Below are 19,705 nucleotides of genomic sequence, written 5' to 3'. Positions count from 1 at the left end.
CTAAGCATCCCGGGCAGGTTGCTGACAATTGGGGGCGAGGGGAGGCGGCAGTGGGGAAGAAGAGGGAGGCAGAAAACACAACACATTAACGCTCCCTTCAAAGAATGATGCGTGGCAAGGTTTAGAAAAGGCAGGGAAAGAACAGAGGAGAAGCAGCCTTCAAGAGACCTGTTATGAAGGGTACACAAATGGAGAAAGGTAGGTAACAGATGCAGGTCCCACCTTGGCCCTGGAGAGAGAGAGAGAGGGAGAGGGAGAGGGAGAGAGGGAGGGAGGGAGGGGGAGGAGGAGTTTTGGATTTGATATCCCGCTTTATCACTACCCGAAGGAGTCTCAAAGCGGCTAACAATCTCCTTTCCCCTCCTCCCCCACAACAAACACTCTGTGAGGTGAGTGGGGCTGAGAGACTTCAAAGAAGTGTGACTAGCCCAAGGTCACCCAGCAGCTGCATGTGGAGGAGCGGAGACGCGAACCCAGTTCCCCAGATTACGAGTCTACCGCTCTTAACCACTACACCACACTGTAGTGAGTGGGAGAGAGAGAGACAGAGAGACAGAGAGACAGAGAGAGAGACAGAGACCAATACCATAGACACAGGACATAATACAGATTTGAATCTCGGGCGGGGGAGGGGGACTTTGGAAGAGTGATTTGAAGTCCACAGAATGTTATTCCTCGAAGAACTCCTTGGAAATGATTTATAGATGGTATTAAACTCCGAGTACACTTGCTAAAATGTATAAGTCTGAATCAGATAAGTGCTGGGTGTGCAAAGAGGTGAAGGGAACGTTCTTTCGTATGTGGCGGACTTGTAACAGGGTAAAATAGAGCGCAAAATATGGTCTGAAGCTCAACATCAAAAAAACTAAGATCATGGCCACTGGTCCCATCACCTCCTGGCAAATAGAAGGGGAAGAAATGGAGGCAGTGAGAGATTTTACTTTCTTGGGTTCCATGATCACTGCAGATGGTGACAGCAGTCACGAAATTAAAAGACGCCTGCTTCTTGGGAGAAAAGCAATGACAAACCTAGACAGCATTTTAAAAAGCAGAGACATCACCTTGCCGACAAAGGTTCGTATAGTTAAAGCTATGGTTTTCCCAGTAGTGATGTATGGAAGTGAGAGCTGGACCATAAAGAAGGCTGATCGCCGAAGAATTGATGCTTTTGAAATATGGTGCTGGAGGAGACTCTTGAGAGTCCCATGGACTGCAAGAAGATCAAACCTATCCATTCTGAAGGAAATCAGCCCTGAGTGCTCACTGGAAGGACAGATGCTGAAGCTGAGGCTACAGTACTTTGGCCACCTCATGAGAAGAGAAGACTCCCTGGAAAAGACCCTGAGGTTGGGAAAGATTGAGGGCACAAGGAGAAGGGGACGACAGAGGACGAGATGGTTGGACAGTGTTCTTGAAGCTACGAACATGAGTCTGACCAAACTGTGGGAGGCAGTGGAAGACAGGAGTGCCTGGCATGCTCTGGTCTATGGGGTCACAAAGAGTCAGACACGACTAAACAACTAAACAACAACAACAACAACAAAAAGTGTATCGGGAAATGGTGTATAATGAACTGGGAAAAAATGTTTAAAAGCCCCTTTCCAAAACAACAACAACAACATGGAGGGGAAGGTGGGAAGTCCAGAGATTCGAAGATATCTCTAAATATGGATATGTGATTTGGATTGTTATAATACTATATTTGCAAAATCAAATAAAAATTACATATATTTCAAGGGCTGTCAAATGGAGGGTGGGGCCAGCTTGTTTTTCTCCTGCTCCAGAGGGTAGGACTCGAACCAATGGCTTCAAGTTATGGGAAAGGAGATTCCGACTAAACCTCAGGAAGAGCTCTCTGACAGTGGAGCGGTCTCCTTCGGGAGGTTGTGGGCTCTCCTTCCTTGGAGGTTTTTAAGCAGAGGTTGGATGAGGTTTTTAAGCAGAGGTCTAGATGAGATTCCTGCATTGAAGGGGGTTGGGATAGATGACCCATGGGGTCCCTTCCAACTCTACAATTCTATGCTCTACTTGAGAGCCTCTGCCAGCCAGTGTAAATAGTACAGTACTGAGCCAGATGGATCAAAGAGCAGCTTCCTATTGCAGGATTGCCTTTTAAAAAGGTTTATGGCAGATGTTAAAAACAAAACAAAACAAAACAGGCTTCATTTTAAAGGGGGGTGGGCGGGAAACTCACTTTTTACTGCGTCTTTTTTCATGCTCTCCTGGGTCTGCCCGTCTTTCCGTTTCAATTCAGCTGTAAAAATTGGCTGTCAGATTCGACTTGCCGTGCCGAGCCAGGAGCTGAAGAGCAACGAGGAGTTGCAGGAAGTAAGGAGAGCATTTCAAGAGCACCGCAATTTAGGCTGCTTTCCATTTCCCAGTATGGGCGAAGATTGCTTGGAGGGTTTCTTCCCACGCATAGAGACCTTCCAGGTACACCTTTTTAAAGCTACAGTTCTCTCTTGGTCAGGGAAGCTATGGGGCTTGTTTTTTAAAAACACAACGTGCACACAGAGATATTCCTTTGATTGCAGCAGGCATCTTTGGCACTCGAAAGACTGGAAATTGCCAGAGACTTTTCAGAGAAAAGAAGGGGCTTAACTAAAAAGGAGGAGAGAGAATTTCTTTCGGAGATGGGAAGGAGGCAAGACAATTGAATAACAGCCTCCTGATCTCTATCAGAGTCAATAATGGGCTCCAATTGATGCTGCTTGCCTTTGAACAGAATGCTCTCAATCCCCCTCCCAGTCTATCCAATTATACTTGAGCGACATGTGTTTTCCAGAAAGGAAGACCAGATCAACACACACACACAAACATACACACACACAAAAAAACCACACACACAGCGTTAGTGGCTACTGGTCATGATGGTTGTTCTCTGCCTCCACAGTTCATAGGTGCCAAGTTCCGGATTGAAAAATCTGGGATCAGCAGCGCTGCGGCACCGGAAGTCGCTTCTATGCACTTCTGGACATGCGTAGAAGCAACTTCTGGCGCCGCTCTGCCCATTTCCAAAATGTCCGCAGCGCCAGAAGTCGCTTCTACACATGTCCAGAAGTGCGTAGAAGTGACTTCCGGTGCCGGCGTGGCACCAGAAGAACATGGCCGCCGGCAGGAGATCCGTAATCCGGGGGAATACAGGGTATTTTTGCCATTCGGGACACCTGCGGGAAACGGTAAAAAAATACGGGGGTTTCCCGGGGAAAACGGGGTACTTGGCAGCTATACCACAGTTAGAGGCAGTAAATGCTTCTGAATACCAGCTGCTGGAAACCACATGAGGGGAGAGGGCTGCTGTGTTTGGAGGCTTCCCATTGGGGCATCTGGTTAGCCACTGTGAAATCAGGATGCTAGACAAACTGGGCCACTGGCCTGATCCAAAAGGACTTTCATGCTTTTAAATATTCATCATCATCATCATCATTTATTACTTACACCACACCCATCTGGCTGGGTTTCCCCAGCCACTCTTTGCGGCTCCCAACAGAATATTAAACAGAATAAAACACCAAACATTAAAAAACTTCCCTGAACAGGGCTGCCTTCAGATGTCTTCTAAAAGTCAGAGAGTGGTTTATTTCCTTGACATCTGATGGCAGGGCCTTCCACAGGGCGGGTGCCACTACCGAGAAAGCCCTTTGCCTGGTTCCCTGTAGCTTTGCTCTCGCAGTGAGGGATCCGCCAAAAGGCCCTTGGAGCTGGACCTCAGTGTCTGGGATGAACGATGGGGGTGGAGACACTCCTTCAGGTATACTGGACCGAGAGCTTTAATTTAAGAACAGCCTCCATGGATCAGAAAGAGGAATCAGTCAAGATAAAGCTATCAATGGTTACTACTAGTGATGGGTGATGTCTGGTTTTTAACAGTGTGATATATCACCAACAAAACATCATGGGATAGTAATACCTATATCACCATGCCTGAAATAAGGATGGAGCTATGTAATTCTGTTGTATCTGTATGCAGGAGTTGGTAAAGGGACAGCTGAAGGATGAATGATTTGCTAGAAAACGGATGTTAATTAGAGATAAATCTGCCAAATAAGCAGCATGCAAAAGGGAATGAATTTGAACATATCAGAATGGGAAGCCAGTTTTTGAAGAAAATTTGTATTACACTAATTTTGATTTGCTTTGAATGTGTTATAAATTTGAAAATGAATAAAAATTAATTGGCAAAAGAAAAAAGAATGGAGCTAAGGAGAGGCATTGGCTGGCTTCGTGGTTTTCCCCGCATCATGATTTATTTATTTTTGCATAGCGCTCACACACACAAAATTATGATTCACGATATATCACCAGGTCAAAAGTTATGAAACCAATAGCACAATATGGACTTCAAAATGGTTTTGCATGATATACTGATCTATTGCCCAGCCCTACTAGTCATCCTGGCTATAGTTTGCCTCCACGGACAAAGACAGTAATGCTTCTGGGTACCAGTTGCTGGAAGCTGCAGAAGGGGAGAGGGCTCTTGGGCTTGAGGGTTTCCTACAGGTTTCCAGGTGGCCCCTGTGAGGGAGATGCTGGACCAGAGCATCTTCCCAACATCCTGTTCCTGTAAGCAGCCAGCGAGTTTGTGATATCTAGTGGAGCATTCAAAACGCTTCAAGGCTATCAGAGTTGGAATTGGACAGCAGGTTATAAATCTAGTAAGATGAATTAGAAATACAGGTAACACACACCTGTCACCAGCAGCAGCCCTTGACAGCCTTGGCCTCTATGAATTTGCCTAGTGCTGTTTATTTCTTTGTCAAATCTCTACCCCACCTTTCCTTCCAAAAGAGCCTGGGGCGGCAAACCACAAGCTATAAAGTATTTGAAAAAGAATTCCAGTACGGATGTCAACCAGGAAGATCTCAACTTAAAAGGGTTTTGTGTCCCCCCACCCCACCCCCAAAAGAGGAAGGTCTTTGGGTAGACGCTGAAATGACAACAGCCTGTCTAATATTTACCAGGGGGAGGAAAATTCAAAGGGTAGGCGCCCCAATGTAAGAAGAACCTCCTGGATCAGGCCATTGGGCCCATCTAGCCTGGCATCCTGTTCTCCCAGTAGGCCCCCAGATGCCTGTGGGAAACCCCTAGACAGAACCCAAGCACAAGAGCCCCCCCCCCCAATTCTGTGGTTTCCAGCAACTGGTATTCAGGAGCTTAGCACCTTGGACAGCAGCTACTGATACCGGTAGCTTCCTCCTCTGTGAATTTGTCTAATCCTCTTTTAAAGGCATCCCACCTGGTTGCCATCACTGCCTCCCGTGAGAGTTAGTTCCATAGTTTAACTAGGTGAAAGGACCCCTGGATGGTTAAGTCCAGTCAAAGGCGACTATGAGGTTGCGGTGCTCATCTCGCTTTCAGGTCGGGGGAGCCAGCGTTTGGCCACAGACTGCTTTCAGGGTCACGTGGCCAGCTTGTGGTGCAACAGAACATCGCGACGGAAACGCCATTTAAATTCCCGCTGCAGCGGTACCTACCTACTTGCACTGGCGTGCTTTCAAACTGCTAGGTTGGCAGGAGCTGGGACAGAGCAACAGGAGCTCACTTCGTTGTGGGGATTCGAACTGCCAACCTTCTGACTGGCAAGCCCAAGAGCAGGCATCCCCAGACTTCGGCCCTCCAGATGTTTTGGGCTACAATTCCCATCTTCCCCGACCACTGGTCCTGTTAGCTAGGGATCATGGGAGTTGTAGGCCAAAACATCTGGAGGGCCGAAGTCTGGGGGTGCCTGCCCACAGTGCCAACCCGCATCTGCGCTGCATGAAGAAGGACTTCCTTTTAACTCTCCTGAATCTTCCAATGTTCAGCTTCATCGGATGTCCCCCAATATCTGCAGACAGCTGAACTAGCCGGAAAGCCTCTCTGGTTTTGCAGCCTAGATCTGCTTGAACTCACATCCTCAGCAGCTTGGCTGGGTATTCCTCTCCCCTCCTCCTCGCCCTCAAGATCAGGTGTGTCAAATGCCAGCCTGGATGCTTCAGGAGCATCCAGATGGCCAGATAACATCGCCCACCCTCGGCACACCTGCCATCCTCTGCCAACAACGCTTAGGCAGAGAGCACGGCCCACCTTTTTGGCTGCAAGGAATGTTCTCCATTAACAAGGCCTGGCAAAGTTCGAGGCCTTCATTGTGCCAGCTCACAGAGCGTGCGGCCCCCGGGCAGATGGCAAGGGAAAGGTGTGGAGACACCGTGTGTTTAGCAAAACGGCTTTGCTGTTAAAATGTACACACACACCACAACCCATAGATGACCAGGTGTTCAAAGGGAAAGGCATAAGAACCTGAGAAGAGTCTGCTGGATCCAGTCTATGGACCATTTAGTCTAGCATCCTGTTCTTACAGTGGCCAACCAGATGCCTCTTCTGGGAAACCTGCAAGCAGGATTTGAGCTCTCTCTCCCCTCCTGTGGTTTCCAGCAACTGGTGTTCAGAGACATTGCTGCCTCTGACCATGGAGGAAGTTAATAGCCATTCTGGCTAGTAGCCATCGATAGCTTGGGTGTCCGTCACTGCCTCCTGCGGAAGCGAATTACACAGGAACTTGGCAACTTGGAAAAAAATGTGGGATAGAAGGGCGATATAGGACACAATATAGATTTTAAGCTCTGGGGAAAATTCTGGAAAAGCAACTTGAAGTTTACAGCATGCTATTCTTTGAAGGTGAACTACCTGAAAATGACACCAGGAATCACAAGACAGAGAAACCAGCAGGAGAACACTTCAATCTCCCAGGACATTCTATACAAGATCTCAAAGTAGCTGTCTTGTTACAAAAGAATTTCAGAAATAGACTGGAAAGAGGAGTTGCTGAATTGCAACTTATTACCAAACTTAAAACCACGGAGAGACCTGGTCTGAATAGAGACATTGGATTCTTATCTCATTATACATGATAAAGCTATTTTTAGCCATCTCACCCCTTGCTTTTTCCTGTAAGACCAATCAGTCGTTAATAATAATAATAATAATAATAATAATAATAATAATAATAATAATATATTATTTATACCCCGCCCATCTGGCCAGGTTCCCCCAGCCACTCTGGGCGGCTTCCAACAAAATATTAAAATACAGAAATCCATCAAACATTAAAAGCTTCCCTAAACAGGGCTGCCTTAAGATGCCTTCTAAAAGTCTGGTAATTGTTGTTCTCTTTGACCTCTGGTGGGAGGGCATTCCACAGGGCGGGTGCCACTACCGAGAAGGCCCTCTGCCTGGTTCCCTGTAACTTGGCTTCTCGTAGCGAGGGAACCGCCAGAAGGCCCTCTGCCTGGTTCCCTGTAACTTGGCTTCTCGTAGCGAGGGAACCGCCAGAAGGCCCTCGGCGCTGGATCTCAGTGTCCGGGCAGAATGATGGGGGTGGAGACGCTCCCCCATCAGTTGTCAACAGGTTTACCACACCTATCAGCCAATCACCCATTCCCACCACCCTTCTGAGTAATACCCCTCCGCACCCTCTCACTATTTATAAGGGTCTGGTGACTTCTGTTTCAGTGAATCTGAAAAAGTGTGCATGCACACAAAAGCTCATACCAATGACAAACTTAGTTGGTCTCTAAGGTGCTACTGGAAGGGATTTTTAAATTTTGTTTTACCTCACACACCCGAGCCACACATCTCTCCTGGGAGTGATGTGGTGGCTCCGGCACCCGCAGGCTCCGCGATGCCCCAAATGGTCCACCCACTGCCTCCCCCACCCCACCCCCCACTGTAGGGCGGCTGAGTGGGAGGAGGCAGGCAGACTCCTCGGAGGCCCCGCGGAATGTCCTGCCCTGGCTGGCCCCGCCCCTGGGCGCAGGGCACGCACACCGCTGGGCTCAGAGCTTCCTCCACCGCTGGGAGTCTGGCCATTCTTTAGTTCCTGAATCCAGGTCACAGACTTACCCTATTCGTACACAAATACATCCTTAGGATTTGCAAGCAAAAAGGCAATGGGAAGGCTTTCCACATTTGCCTCCCTTACTGCAGAGGAATATTTGAGGTCATTGGGAGAGTCAAAATAATAATAATAATAATTTATTATTTATACCCCGCCCATCTGGCTGGGTTTCCCCAGCCACTCTGGGCGGCTTCCAACAGATGGCTTCGGGATTGCTCTCCCATCCTTATTCAGACACATGGTTCATATATTTAGGTATGTGTGCATCTATGAGTATTTATTCTATATTTGAGACCTTAAAAGGTAAAGGGACCCCTGACCATTAGGTCCAGTCGTGACCGACTCTGGGGTTGCGCGCTCATCTCGCATTATTGGCCGAGGGAGCCGGCGTATAGCTTCCAGTTCATGTGGCCAGCATGACAAAGCCGCTTCTGGCGAACCAGAGCAGCACATGGAAACGCCGTTTACCTTCCCGCTGTAGCGGTTCCTATTTATCTACTTGCATTTTTGACGTGCTTTCGAACTGCTAGGTTGGCAGGAGCTGGGACCGAGCAACGGGAGCTCACCCCGTCACAGGGATTCAAACCGCCGACCTTCTGATCAGCAAGCCCTAGGCTCAGTGGTTTAACCCACAGCGCCACCTGGGTCCCTTTTATTTGAGACCTTAAAATTCTTATAACAATCTACTGTGAGCATTACAACCTGTAATATATGATACCAGGTGTGTGGGCGGGGGGGGGGGGGCTTGTGGGAAATGATTTCATAGGCTAAATCAGGGTCTCTCACTCCTAACTAGACCCATGGCCTCGTGTTCTCCACCACAGGTGTAGGAGTTTGAGAGATCCCACGTTCAGCTCTCCCACTGAGCCACGAAGCTCACTGGACGGCCATTGGCCAATCTGTCTCTGTTTGCCTCCTACAGTTGTTGTGAGGACAAAACAGAGAGGAGGAGTACGACTCAAGCTGCCTTCAGCTCCAAACTGGCATTCTGCAGTTCTACAAAAGCCAGGAAAATAAATATGTAGATACCACTTCATTTCTCCCCAAAGAACAGCTCCGATTGCTCCCTAGTATTTTAGGCACATGGATAATTAATCTGAAAGGGACTATTCTCTCTCTGTTTTTTAAGATGCTGGCAGTGAAATCTATTTGATCTCATTCGCTGTCGATACATCCTACATTCGCTGAAACACTTCGGGGAAGCTTCCACGCTAAAAGCCACTTCTATTTTCGGTACTTAATTTAGCCTAGCTTATGCATTTCTAAAAAGGGGGGGGGGTTTCTTTCTTTCTTGAAAAAGGAACCCCTACCCACAGATCCTTCCTAGGTAGCCAAATAAAAGAATTTACATGCTTCTTGTTTTGACAGAATGAAGCTATCATTAATATTTTCTAGCAAAGAATTCCAAATTACAAGTTTTTAAAATTACTGAACACACTGGCTGGCAGCAATTCCTCTGGGTTTCAAGCAGGGAATGTCCCCTGGCCCTACCTGGAAATGTGGGCAGCCAGCCATCCGATCTATGTTTAAAAGACCCCAATGAAGGAGAGTCCACCATCTTGGTCCAGAGTCCTGCTGGATCAGGCCAAAGGCCCATCTAGTCCAGCTTCAAAGCTCTCTGTCTGAATGTTCAGTTGCACATTTTTCACTCTTGTGTTTTCCCTGCCAAAATCCACTCTTTGCTGCTGAATAGGAGTAAACAGCAATCCCTGAATTGTCATTTGCTCCAATTCAGCAGCAAAGAGTAGGTTTTCACAGGGAAAGCACTGGGGCAAAAAAAGTGCTTGGAGAGGGCGCTTTAAAGGGCAGACCTGTACCTAGAAAGCAGGTGGCAAAAGGCAAGTGTGGGTAAACCCCACCTGTGGTTTTCAGCAACTGGCATTCAGAAGTTCACTGCCTCTGACAGTGGAGGGACAGTGGAGGGACAACACAGCCATCCATGTTTGTGTCCCTCACTGCCTCTTGTATTGCTATCTACTTGGATAATATCTCACAGAAGCTCTCCGTGGATTGGGCAGACTCGGCAAGGATGGTTTCATATAACAGCTCACAACAAACAGCCTTGTGGAAACTCCACCTTCAGAGGCAGCCTACCCCTGAAGGCCAGATCCTGCACAGACAAAGGAGAAAAAGCTATCCCCCTCTTGCTTTCCTTCAAAGCCTCCTGGAGTCATCCATCGGAAATTAGATGCTGGTCCTAGATCAGCAGCGGGGAAATGGAGCGTGTTTGATCTAGGAAGGTTCTTCTTTTATGTTCCTAAATTTGTACTCTGGACATGTCTTCAAAAGCAAAGGAGATTGTTCCAAGCCTTGCTTTGTTCTGTCCCCTCTGCAGCTCAGAGTTATCTGAAGTCAAGCTTCTTCCTAGCTCACCCTCCACCTCCAGGTCAAATGCCAAAAGAGAGACACAAACTCTGCTTTCCAAAACTCTATGCATATTTTAAGGGTCATTCTGGATATCTTAAGGGCCCCCTGATCCTTTATATCCTTGAGCGATCAGTGAGATCTTTGAATGAGGCCACATTTACACCACACATTTTAAGAGCGATGATACCACTTCAAATAGTCACGCCTTACCCCAAATAATTCTGGTTTCTGTCATTTGTTAAGGGCGCTGAGAGCTGCTAGGAGGAACCCCTCCCACTCCCTGAGCTAGAATTCCCAGAACGGTTTAACAATTAATCCATCTTCCCAGGGAACTGTAGCTCTGGGAGAGGAATAAAGGTAAAGGGACCCCTGACCATTAGGTCCAGTCGTGACCGACTCTGGGGCTGCGGCACTCATCTTGCGTTATTGGCCGAGGGAGCCGGCGTACAGCTTCCAGGTCATGTGGCCAGCATGACAAAGCCGCTTCTGGCGAACCAGAGCAGCGCACGGAAACGCCGTTTACCTTCCCTCTGTAGTGGTACCTATTTATCTACTTGCACTTTGACGTGCTTTCGAACTGCTAGGTTGGCAGGAGCTGGGACCGAGCAACGGGAGCTCACCCCATCGCAGGGATTTGAACCGCCGACCTTCTGATCGGGAAGCCCTAGGCTCTGTGGTTTAACCCACAGCGCCACCTGCGTCCCAGAGGAATAGTTGCCTCCTAACAACCCTTCAGGACCCTTTACAAACTACAGTTCCCAGGGTGGGGAGAAGTCATGACTGCTTAAAGTGGTATGATAGTGATTTAAATGCATGGTGCAGACAGGGCCTTATAAACAGCATTCTGGATGGGATTGTTCATTAAACTGGTCTGGGAATTGTAGCTCAGGGGAGGGAACAGGGAGTCTCCTAACAACTCTCAGCACCCCTAAGAAACTACAGTTCCCAGAATGCTTTTTGGGGAGACATGCCTATCTAAAGTGTCACCATAACACTTTAAATGTATGGTGTAATGCAGCTGGGGTCTCCGTTGGTGCCCCCTGTAAGTCAGCCGCATGACTTGCAACTACCAGAAGCCGTGCATTCAGTGTACTGGGCTCAGGCCTGTGGAACTCCCTCCCACTTGAGATTAAACAGGCAAGCTCTTCTGCTTAGCTTTCGGCGCACAACAAAGGTTTTCTCATTCCAGTAGGCATTTTAAAGTAGTGTCTGGTTTTACCGCGACTTTTTTTATTTCCTTTAGTCTCTGCAGGGTTCATATTTACAGGCGCAGCTGAGACATGCTGACGATTACGCCATATTTAAATAAATAATAGCACAAACCTAGATGGAAGCCTAGCAACTGAAGTCGCTATTGCCTAGAAAAAGCCGGGAGAAACAGAATGAGAGTGAGAAAAGGGAGATTGATTTCCTTCGTCTTTTATCATACTGTACTGGGAAGCTTGTCATCAAATCTGGCTTTCTGTCTCGGAAGCCGAGGAATACAAATGGATGGACTGAAAAACTAGAATTCTTACAGGGGGGTGGAAAGAGGGGTTGACAGAGGCAGTGAGAGAAAGAAGCACTGGAGTTCTGATGTGCACTCCTTTCCACGTGACCAAGAAAAAACAAGTTACACATATTTCGCTTTAAGTAGGGCATCCTCTCAACCAGCAAATTCCACCCCAGAGTCAGTGATGCAGGAAATTTTCTAGGGAATTTCCTTCCCCGGACTCTCCTTCCCTCACCTCTACCCCCCGTGGAATTTTATTTCCACTTATGGACCATTTATAGTCCATAGTTTATAGTTATGAACTATAAATAAATATACAAATTTCTAAATAAATCCTCCAGGAATTTGTCTAATCCTCTTTTAAAGCCATCCAGGTTGGCAGATATCCCTGCCTCTCGTGGGAACAAGTACCACAGTTTAAATATGCACTGTGTGAAGAAGAGGACTTTATTTTATCTTTTTTTTTAAAAAAAATAATTTTTATTAATTTTGCATAATAAAGGAATACACACACACATAGATAACATATTATCCCCCTTCTTCTTACCCTCCCTCCATGGGATCTCGCCTGCCACGAGAGAATCCCCCGGAAAGTGAGCAGTCGAAGGTGGTACATTTTATAATTGGGTTTATCCCCCACCCCCTCCCTCTCCCCAGAAACACCCCCCCCCCCGCCACCGAGTGGCCTCTAGGATAACAGGAAGAGATACTGGCGGGTGTCCACCCAACTATCTATCCAAACTTTACCAAAATCACAAAAAACAAAAACAAAAAACAAAAAAATATATTAAAAAAAACCAAGAATAATTATATACTTATACCTTTTTTTTCATAAACATTGTTTTGTGGGCTTCCCCTACCTCCCCCTTTTCTGATTTTCATTTTAGTACTCATTTAGGCAGGAAAATTTTACAAAGGAAAATTTTACAAGATGAATAATTAAGGGGACGGTTGGGGGTTCCACCCCTCTGGTCGGCCCTCTACGTGCTGGGAGCTCTTGGTGGCAGGGGGGGGGGCTTCTGGGGCGGGGAGGGTGGGGGGAGGGAGGGAAGACCCAATCGGTAAAAGAACCATTGCCCCTCTCCTTCTTTCCTCTAGGGACTCCTCGTGGCTGGGGGAGCACCGGGGGGGGGAGCGGGAGGGGGTTGGAAAATGATAATATAAGAGAATTTAATAGAAAATAAGGGTAGTTTGAGGATATAAGATTGGAGAGTAAGAAATGAGAATGGGGATATGATAAGAAAGGAGGGCTTTCTTTTATCCGTCCCGAGTCTTGCAACATTAGCAGAGGTGATCACTTTTCAATCACAGGTATTTGCCGTGTAATCTATGCAGGCTTGTAACAGGGAGGTGGGCAAGGCAAGTAATGAAGCACAGGCTTCGGGAGGAAAAACCAGGCGGGAGAATTTTCATAAAGAAGAAAGGGGCTATTGGGAAGAGTTGGGGGCTGGCTGATCCTATGGTCACAGCTTTTAGGAAGCTCTAAACAGGGGGCGCAGGAGCATACATGGTAGGTGTTGTGGGTTAAGGACCTGTGGTTAGATTTGCAATGCTGAGCTCATTAGGATAGCTGAGAAGAAGAACACGCACCACCTTTCCTTTCAAGAAGGAATACCAAGCAGGTCGTTGAACCAATTAAAGCCAGCAGCAAGATAACAAGAATAAAAATCAAGTTACAAAAATAAAACTGCCCATAATTGAAAGAGATATTATTAAACATAAACAGCTGCATTGCAACACCCGTAGTTAAAATATGTAATAGGCGAGCCTATGAAGACGGAATAACGAAACAGCAATCAGAGCAGGAGACTCGAGCCAGATCAGAGAAAGGTTTGTCAAAGCAGGTGTATCTTCAAGAGCCTTGCAGCATGCCAGCTGCTTATATTTCAATGGGGAGGGCATTCCACAACACTGGCACTACCAGGGGGAAAAGCCTGCTTTCAAGTTACCGCAAGCTGATAATCACCAGGCACTGGCAAACGTAACTGGGTTGCATTTCCTGATCTTAATGCCTTCATGGGCCAGACTGTCAATTCTTGTTGCACACAAACACACACTCCTGCAAGCTAACCGAGTTTGATTCCAAGGGCAGGGAAGATAAGGGGGGACACAACAGTAGCTTTCAAATGGGTGAATGAATGGCTGCCACACAGAGCATGGGAAGCTGATACCAAAATCAAACCACTGTCCCACCTAGCTCAGTACTGTCCACACTAATTGGCAGCAGCTCTCCAGGGTTCTGACAGGGACTTCCCCAGCTCTAGTTAAGGACGGAAACTGTGAGCTTTTGCATACAAAGCAGGTGATCTACTGCTGAGATCCCCACCGGAAAGAAAATAAGATTCCAGTCATCGTGGTTCTAATGGGATGACTTGGACGGGGACAAATGAAGAATATATAGAAACAGACCACTGGTCCAAAGAGCTCAGTATTGTCTACACTGACTGGCAGCAGCTCTCCAAGGGTTTCAGGCAGCTTTCTGTGTTCGTACAACTTGCACATCGCCTGACGCTCCACCTTCTCTGTGGGAAACCTCAAACATAGCCAGACACCCAAGCAGGACAATGTCTAGGGGGAGCTGGGGTGGAAAGGGAAACCACAACTAATCCCACTGTCACCCACGGGATGCTGCCTTATCTCAAGTCAAGACCATTAGCCCATCTACTAAGAGCTGTTCAACAGTGGAAAGGACTCCCTCAGGAGCTGGTGGACTCCTTCCTTGGAGGTTTTTAAGCAGAGGTTGGATGGCCATCTGTCATAGATGCTTTAGCTGAGATTCCTGCATTTCAGCGGGGTTGGACTAGATGGCCCTCGGGGTCCCTTCCAACTCTACAGTTCTATGATTCTAGTTCCAGGCAGTCAATAATGACCAGCAGAAGCTCTCCAGCCTTTTTTTGTAATCTCCCCCAGCCCTGGGTGGAGACTGAACCTGGGGCCTTCCCCCCCCCTACATGTAAAATGTGTTCTCCTAACACAGAGCTCAGACCCTTTCCCTTCAAAATAACACAAGGTTCTAGTCCTCATTGACTGGATTTAAATCAGAAACAAAGGAGGATGCCTTATGTAGTCTCGACATATCAGTGGTATGCAAAATAACAATAATAATAAATGAGTCGGACCCAATGGTCCATCGAGCTCTGCACTGCCCTCTCCAGAAGCCATGGCTGGATCAGGCTAACTTGCCACCTACCATATCGCTTTATATCCCCCCCGCTTTCCACAGCTACCAACCAGACGCCTCTGGGAAGACTATAAGCAGAAGGTGAAGGCAACAGCTATCTCCTAGTCAGGCTCCCCATCATCAAACATATGCCACTGAAATGTCCACATTTCATAAGACATATTTGCTCAGGTCAGAGTCTTTAAATAAAGCAAGCAGGTGAGAGCTTTTACCCGACATTGGCACATAAGAACTACAACAGATCAGACCACTGGTCCATTTGTCTGCCCTGACTGGCCATGGCTCTCCAGGTTTTCAGAGGGGACAACCTCAGCCCTACCTGGAGATGCCAGGGATTGAACCTGTAACCTGCTGCATGCAAAGCAGATGCTCTACCACTGAGCTACGGTCTTCTTCTGCAGGAGAGCCCTTTGGGGAACTGGGGAAGTGACTTCCCCCCCATTTAGTGAGCTTCTGATTGAGGAGTGCCCGTTCTTCATGTTATTGAAAGATTTGAATTAGTGGTCCTTTCCCTCCCTTGGGACACCCTCTCCCCGCCAGTGCTGTTTCACGCATCTTCATTTTTCCTCCACCTCTCTCTTTACTCCAAAAAGTTGTTGTTGTTTTTTAAATATCAAGTTTGATTCCTACCTCTTGGCTGGACACAGGATCACTTTTGTTTAGCTGAAGCTGGCAGAAGATGGCAAGGGAAAAACTTCTCTTCTCAGCAGAAGCTGGGAGAGTGGGGGGTGCCGCAAGCAAACTCCCACAAAACACACACCCCCACAACACTGTTTTGAGCCAGGATCAGTGCACCAGCCTCCTCCCTCCCTCTAGAGCCGAGTCAAAGTGCCAGAGAAATTTAATCTCTAGGCAGATATCAAGGGGATCCTAGAAGGCACACAAACCCCACTAACAAACAGACAAAACCCTTAGCAAGCAAAACACTCCTTTTAAAAGTATGGGTACATCTAGAATCACAGAAAGCAGGATAACCTTATTGCATTACAAGTATTAGGCTATAATTCTCCACTCCCAGCATAGCTACAGTGTAGAAAACACATTGACACCCACCCACCCCCCAAAAACAGACAATGACAAAAAAAACCTTGGGCACAGATTTGAGGCAAGACCTCTGATTTTATATTATGCTTTTGAATTTTTGTAAGTCGCTCGAAGGTTCCTTATATTGCATTGCGAGTAAGAATTCAAAATAATAATAACCTCCAATGCAGGCTCAGGATAAAACACCCGCCCTCCAGCTGCTAAGACTTAGGAACGCCAGTTAACACATGGGAATCAATGGATACCACTAATGGGCACACACAAACATCCCTTCTCTCTCCCCAGCTAAAATACAGAAGGCTTGCTCACTCTCTAGGAACAGGTATACTGTGTAGCCTAGCCTTGCCTGCCGCCCCCCCCCAAAAAAATACATAGGACATAAATTCAACCAGGGAAATCTGCCTCTCAGTCCCGACCAGCAAACCGATCTCCACTACAATCTCTGTCTCAGAAGCGGGCAACAAATAAAAAGGCACCCACCTCCCACAAAATAATTATAATAAATCTGAAGGCACTCCGTTGCAGAGCACGACCCCAGACCGCTACCTCTTTAGTGCTGGTGTGAGGGCGCTCAAGGGACCACTCCCTCATGCAAAGGAGAGGTGGGGAGACACGGGACAAAGGCGTCTTCCTCCCCCAGCACGGCCAGGGCGCGCGTAGGCAAGTCAGGCAGCCACCCACCCGCGCTCCTCTCTCCAAGCTCCACGCCGGGAAGAAGCGCCCAGCTCACAAGCTTCCACCGGCTCCTGCCGCAGCTTTTTATACTCCGCCTCGGCTGCTCGGCTTCCGAGAACCCTGGCCTCTACCAACGCCTCGTCTGCAGGAGGGGAGGCGGATGGACAGCTTCGCGTGCAAGTGGGATGGAGGGGGGGTGTATTTCATTTACGCACGACCCTCGCCTCCCCTTGCGAGGACGGGCACGATGGTATGGCCTTTTGAGCGGGAGGGAGAAGGAGCCCTCGGCGTGGAGGGGGAAAGGGGGGATTTTAACCAGTGCAAAAAAAAAAAGCGCCGGGGGGGGGGGGGGACACGGGTCTTTGTATAGTAGGGGTCAAATGCTTTCCGACGGTGGCTTTGGGCGTGCAGATGTTGCCGAACTACAATTCCCATCATCCCTTACTGGGGCTGATTCATTATTTTCTTTATTGCTTTTCTATCCCACCTTTATCTCCAAGGAGCTCAGGGCAGTTGAACAATCCTTCCCTCCACATGTTATCTCCGCAACAACCCTGTGACGTACTTTAGGCTAAGAGCCAGGGGCTGGCCCAAAGTCACCTAGTGAGCCTCACCGCCGAATGGTGATTTGAACTCTGGTCTCCCAGGTCGGGTCCTAGTCTGGCATTCTAACCACGAACGCCTGCACGGCCGTGTTCTGTGTTCGGTAGTTCGAGTTTCAGTACCTGGGACATCTCGGAGCATGTCACTTTTCCTAGTCCTTTCTGGATATGGTCCTGCCACTCATGCTAGACCTCCTGTGATATTCAGAAGAAGATCTTTTTCCTATGCTGGGGAGCCTGTGTCCTTCCAGATGCCGCTGGACTCCAACTCCCATCATCCTTGGCTATTGGGACAGATGGGAGTTGGAGTCCAATGACACCATTCTGGAGGACCACACAGGTTCTCAACCTCTGCTCTGCATGCTTCTTTAGAATCCCTATGGATCTCTAAGGCTTGCATCCGAGTAGGCATGCTTAGGGCTCAACCTGCAAGTTTATGCATTGCACAGTTAGATTTTGTATGGGTCAGGGAAAGCTATGCAACGAATATGCTAGACACACAGCTTAGTGGCTGCCAGAGAGAGAACCCTTTCCCAGACAACCGTACCCAGCCCTTCTGAGGACGGCAGTATAGGAGTCCTCTCTGCTGATATTAAGGGGCGCTGGATGGAGGGGGATGTGGGCGCTGTGGCGCTGTGGGTTAAACCACAGAGCCTTGGGCTTGCCAATAACGTGAGATGAGCTCCAATAATGTGAGATAAGCTCCACAACCCCAGAGTTGGTCATGACTGGACCTAATGGTCAGGGGTCCCTTTACCTTTACCTTTACTGCTGATATTAACATGCGAAAGCAGCCTTTCTCAACCTTAGATCCTCGATGTTGTTGGACTGCAACAACCATCATCCCTAGCTACCGGTAGCAGTGGTCAGGAATGATGGGAGTTGTAGTCCAACAAAATCTGGGGACCCATGGTTGAGAAAGGCTGCTCCAGAGGTTCTGTAGGCATAGAGGTATGAGAGGAATGTTCCAGGTTCGAAACCCTGGAGAGTGACGGCTGCATTTATGGCAGTGTACGTATTTCTCCCCCCCCCCCTCACTTAATCCCCACAACAACCTTGTGAGGTAGGTTAGGTTGAGAGCCCACTGGATCGATGGGCCTTACAAACTTAGGCTCATAAATTTGAATGCACCTACTCTCTCGATAGGGACGCAGGTGGCGCTGTGGGTTAAACCACTGAGTTTAGGGCTTCCTGATCAGAAGGTCAGCGGTTCGAATCCCTGCAAAGGGGTGAGCTCCCGTTGCTCGGTCCCAGCTCCTGCCAACCTAGCAGTTCGAAAGCATGTCAAAGTGCAAGTAGATAAATAGGTACTTCTACAGCGGGAAGGTAAACGGTATTTCCGTGTGCTGCTCTGGTTCGCCAGAAGCGGCTTTGTCATGCTGGCCACATGACCTAGAAGCTGTATGCCGGCTCCCTCGGCCAATAAAGCGAGATGAGCACCGCAACCCCAGAGTCGGTCACAACTGGACCTAATGGTCAGGGGTCCCTTTACCTTTACCTTTACTCTCTTGATACAACCCTTTGTCAATGGAAGCTGCAATAAGGCTAAAAAACAGCCTCCTATTGGAACAGGGGTGTGTGTGCATTTAAGCCTAAATGCAGCAGATGGGGCTGTTTTTGGCTGGAGCTTTTAACCCTTTCCTCCCTGTATGTAAACACCCCTGAAACACACTGAAGACCGAGCATACTTGTCCTGGTCTGACACTCTAACCACTACACTACACTGTTCCTGTGGAAGTCTGACCAGAGAAGTGTCTGCAGCCATGGACCTTGGGAACTTAGAAAACTCTGGGTTGCCACCCACAAAGTTTTACTTGGTGTGGACCCATTGAAATAAGTAAAACTAAGTGAGAGCCATCAATTTCAGCACGTTTACTCTGAGTAGGGCAAGCATTGGAGGCAGCCTTCCCTTCTCTCGCCTGCTGGGTTGGGAGGGTGTGTGTGCATTCCCCAGGGAAGTCAGTGAGGAGATGCCTGCAGTCTATAATCGCCTGATGTATCAGGGCTGCGCAGTGTCAAATGCTGAGTAATGAGAAATTTAATGAAGAGAGATGAGACGTGGATGAGTTTTAAGCTGCAGCGGAGGAGGGCGAGAGAGCGATAGCGGCCCCCACCCCCCAGCATCCTTGCATCATTTAGTCCTCCTGGTAAACCAGCCGGCATGCAGCCTGTCCTCTGACTCAGATGCCACTTGCTCCGGCTCTGGAAATCATGTGAATCTTGAGTCATATGTTTGATTAAATAGATAGAGACAAGTGGAGGGCGAAAAAAGGCTGGAAGGCGATTGTGGGAAACATTCCCCAGGGCCTAGGGACAAAAGGGTGTGGGGAGTGAATAAGGGGGAGTGGGCTTTGGCAAGGAGTGAGAGGAATGGGAGTCCTCATGAAGGGGGTTGTTGAGCAAAATGAGGAGGGGCATCAGCCTCATGTATGTCCAAGAGACAGGAAACAGTTGGGACAAAACCTCAC

General features: G+C 48.2%; 1 protein-coding gene across 1 annotated transcript in view; it reads right to left on the bottom strand.

The window, feature by feature from the left end:
* DISP3 (dispatched RND transporter family member 3) overlaps window positions 1–16,633 on the bottom strand; it is a 71,750-nt gene extending 55,117 nt beyond the window's left edge. Inside the window, exon 1 of the mRNA XM_035119553.2 lies at window positions 16,507–16,633. Within this exon, the coding sequence (XP_034975444.2) occupies window positions 16,507–16,551 (45 nt within the window). The 5' untranslated portion in view covers window positions 16,552–16,633. The remainder of the gene's footprint in view (window positions 1–16,506) is intronic.
* Window positions 16,634–19,705: the final 3,072 nt, after the last annotated feature.

Source organism: Zootoca vivipara, chromosome 6 (assembly GCF_963506605.1).
Source record: "Zootoca vivipara chromosome 6, rZooViv1.1, whole genome shotgun sequence".
Classification (NCBI taxonomy): domain Eukaryota; kingdom Metazoa; phylum Chordata; class Lepidosauria; order Squamata; family Lacertidae; genus Zootoca; species Zootoca vivipara.
The sequence above is the reverse complement of the archived record's forward strand: the minus strand, read 5'-3'. Positions and strand labels throughout refer to the sequence as shown.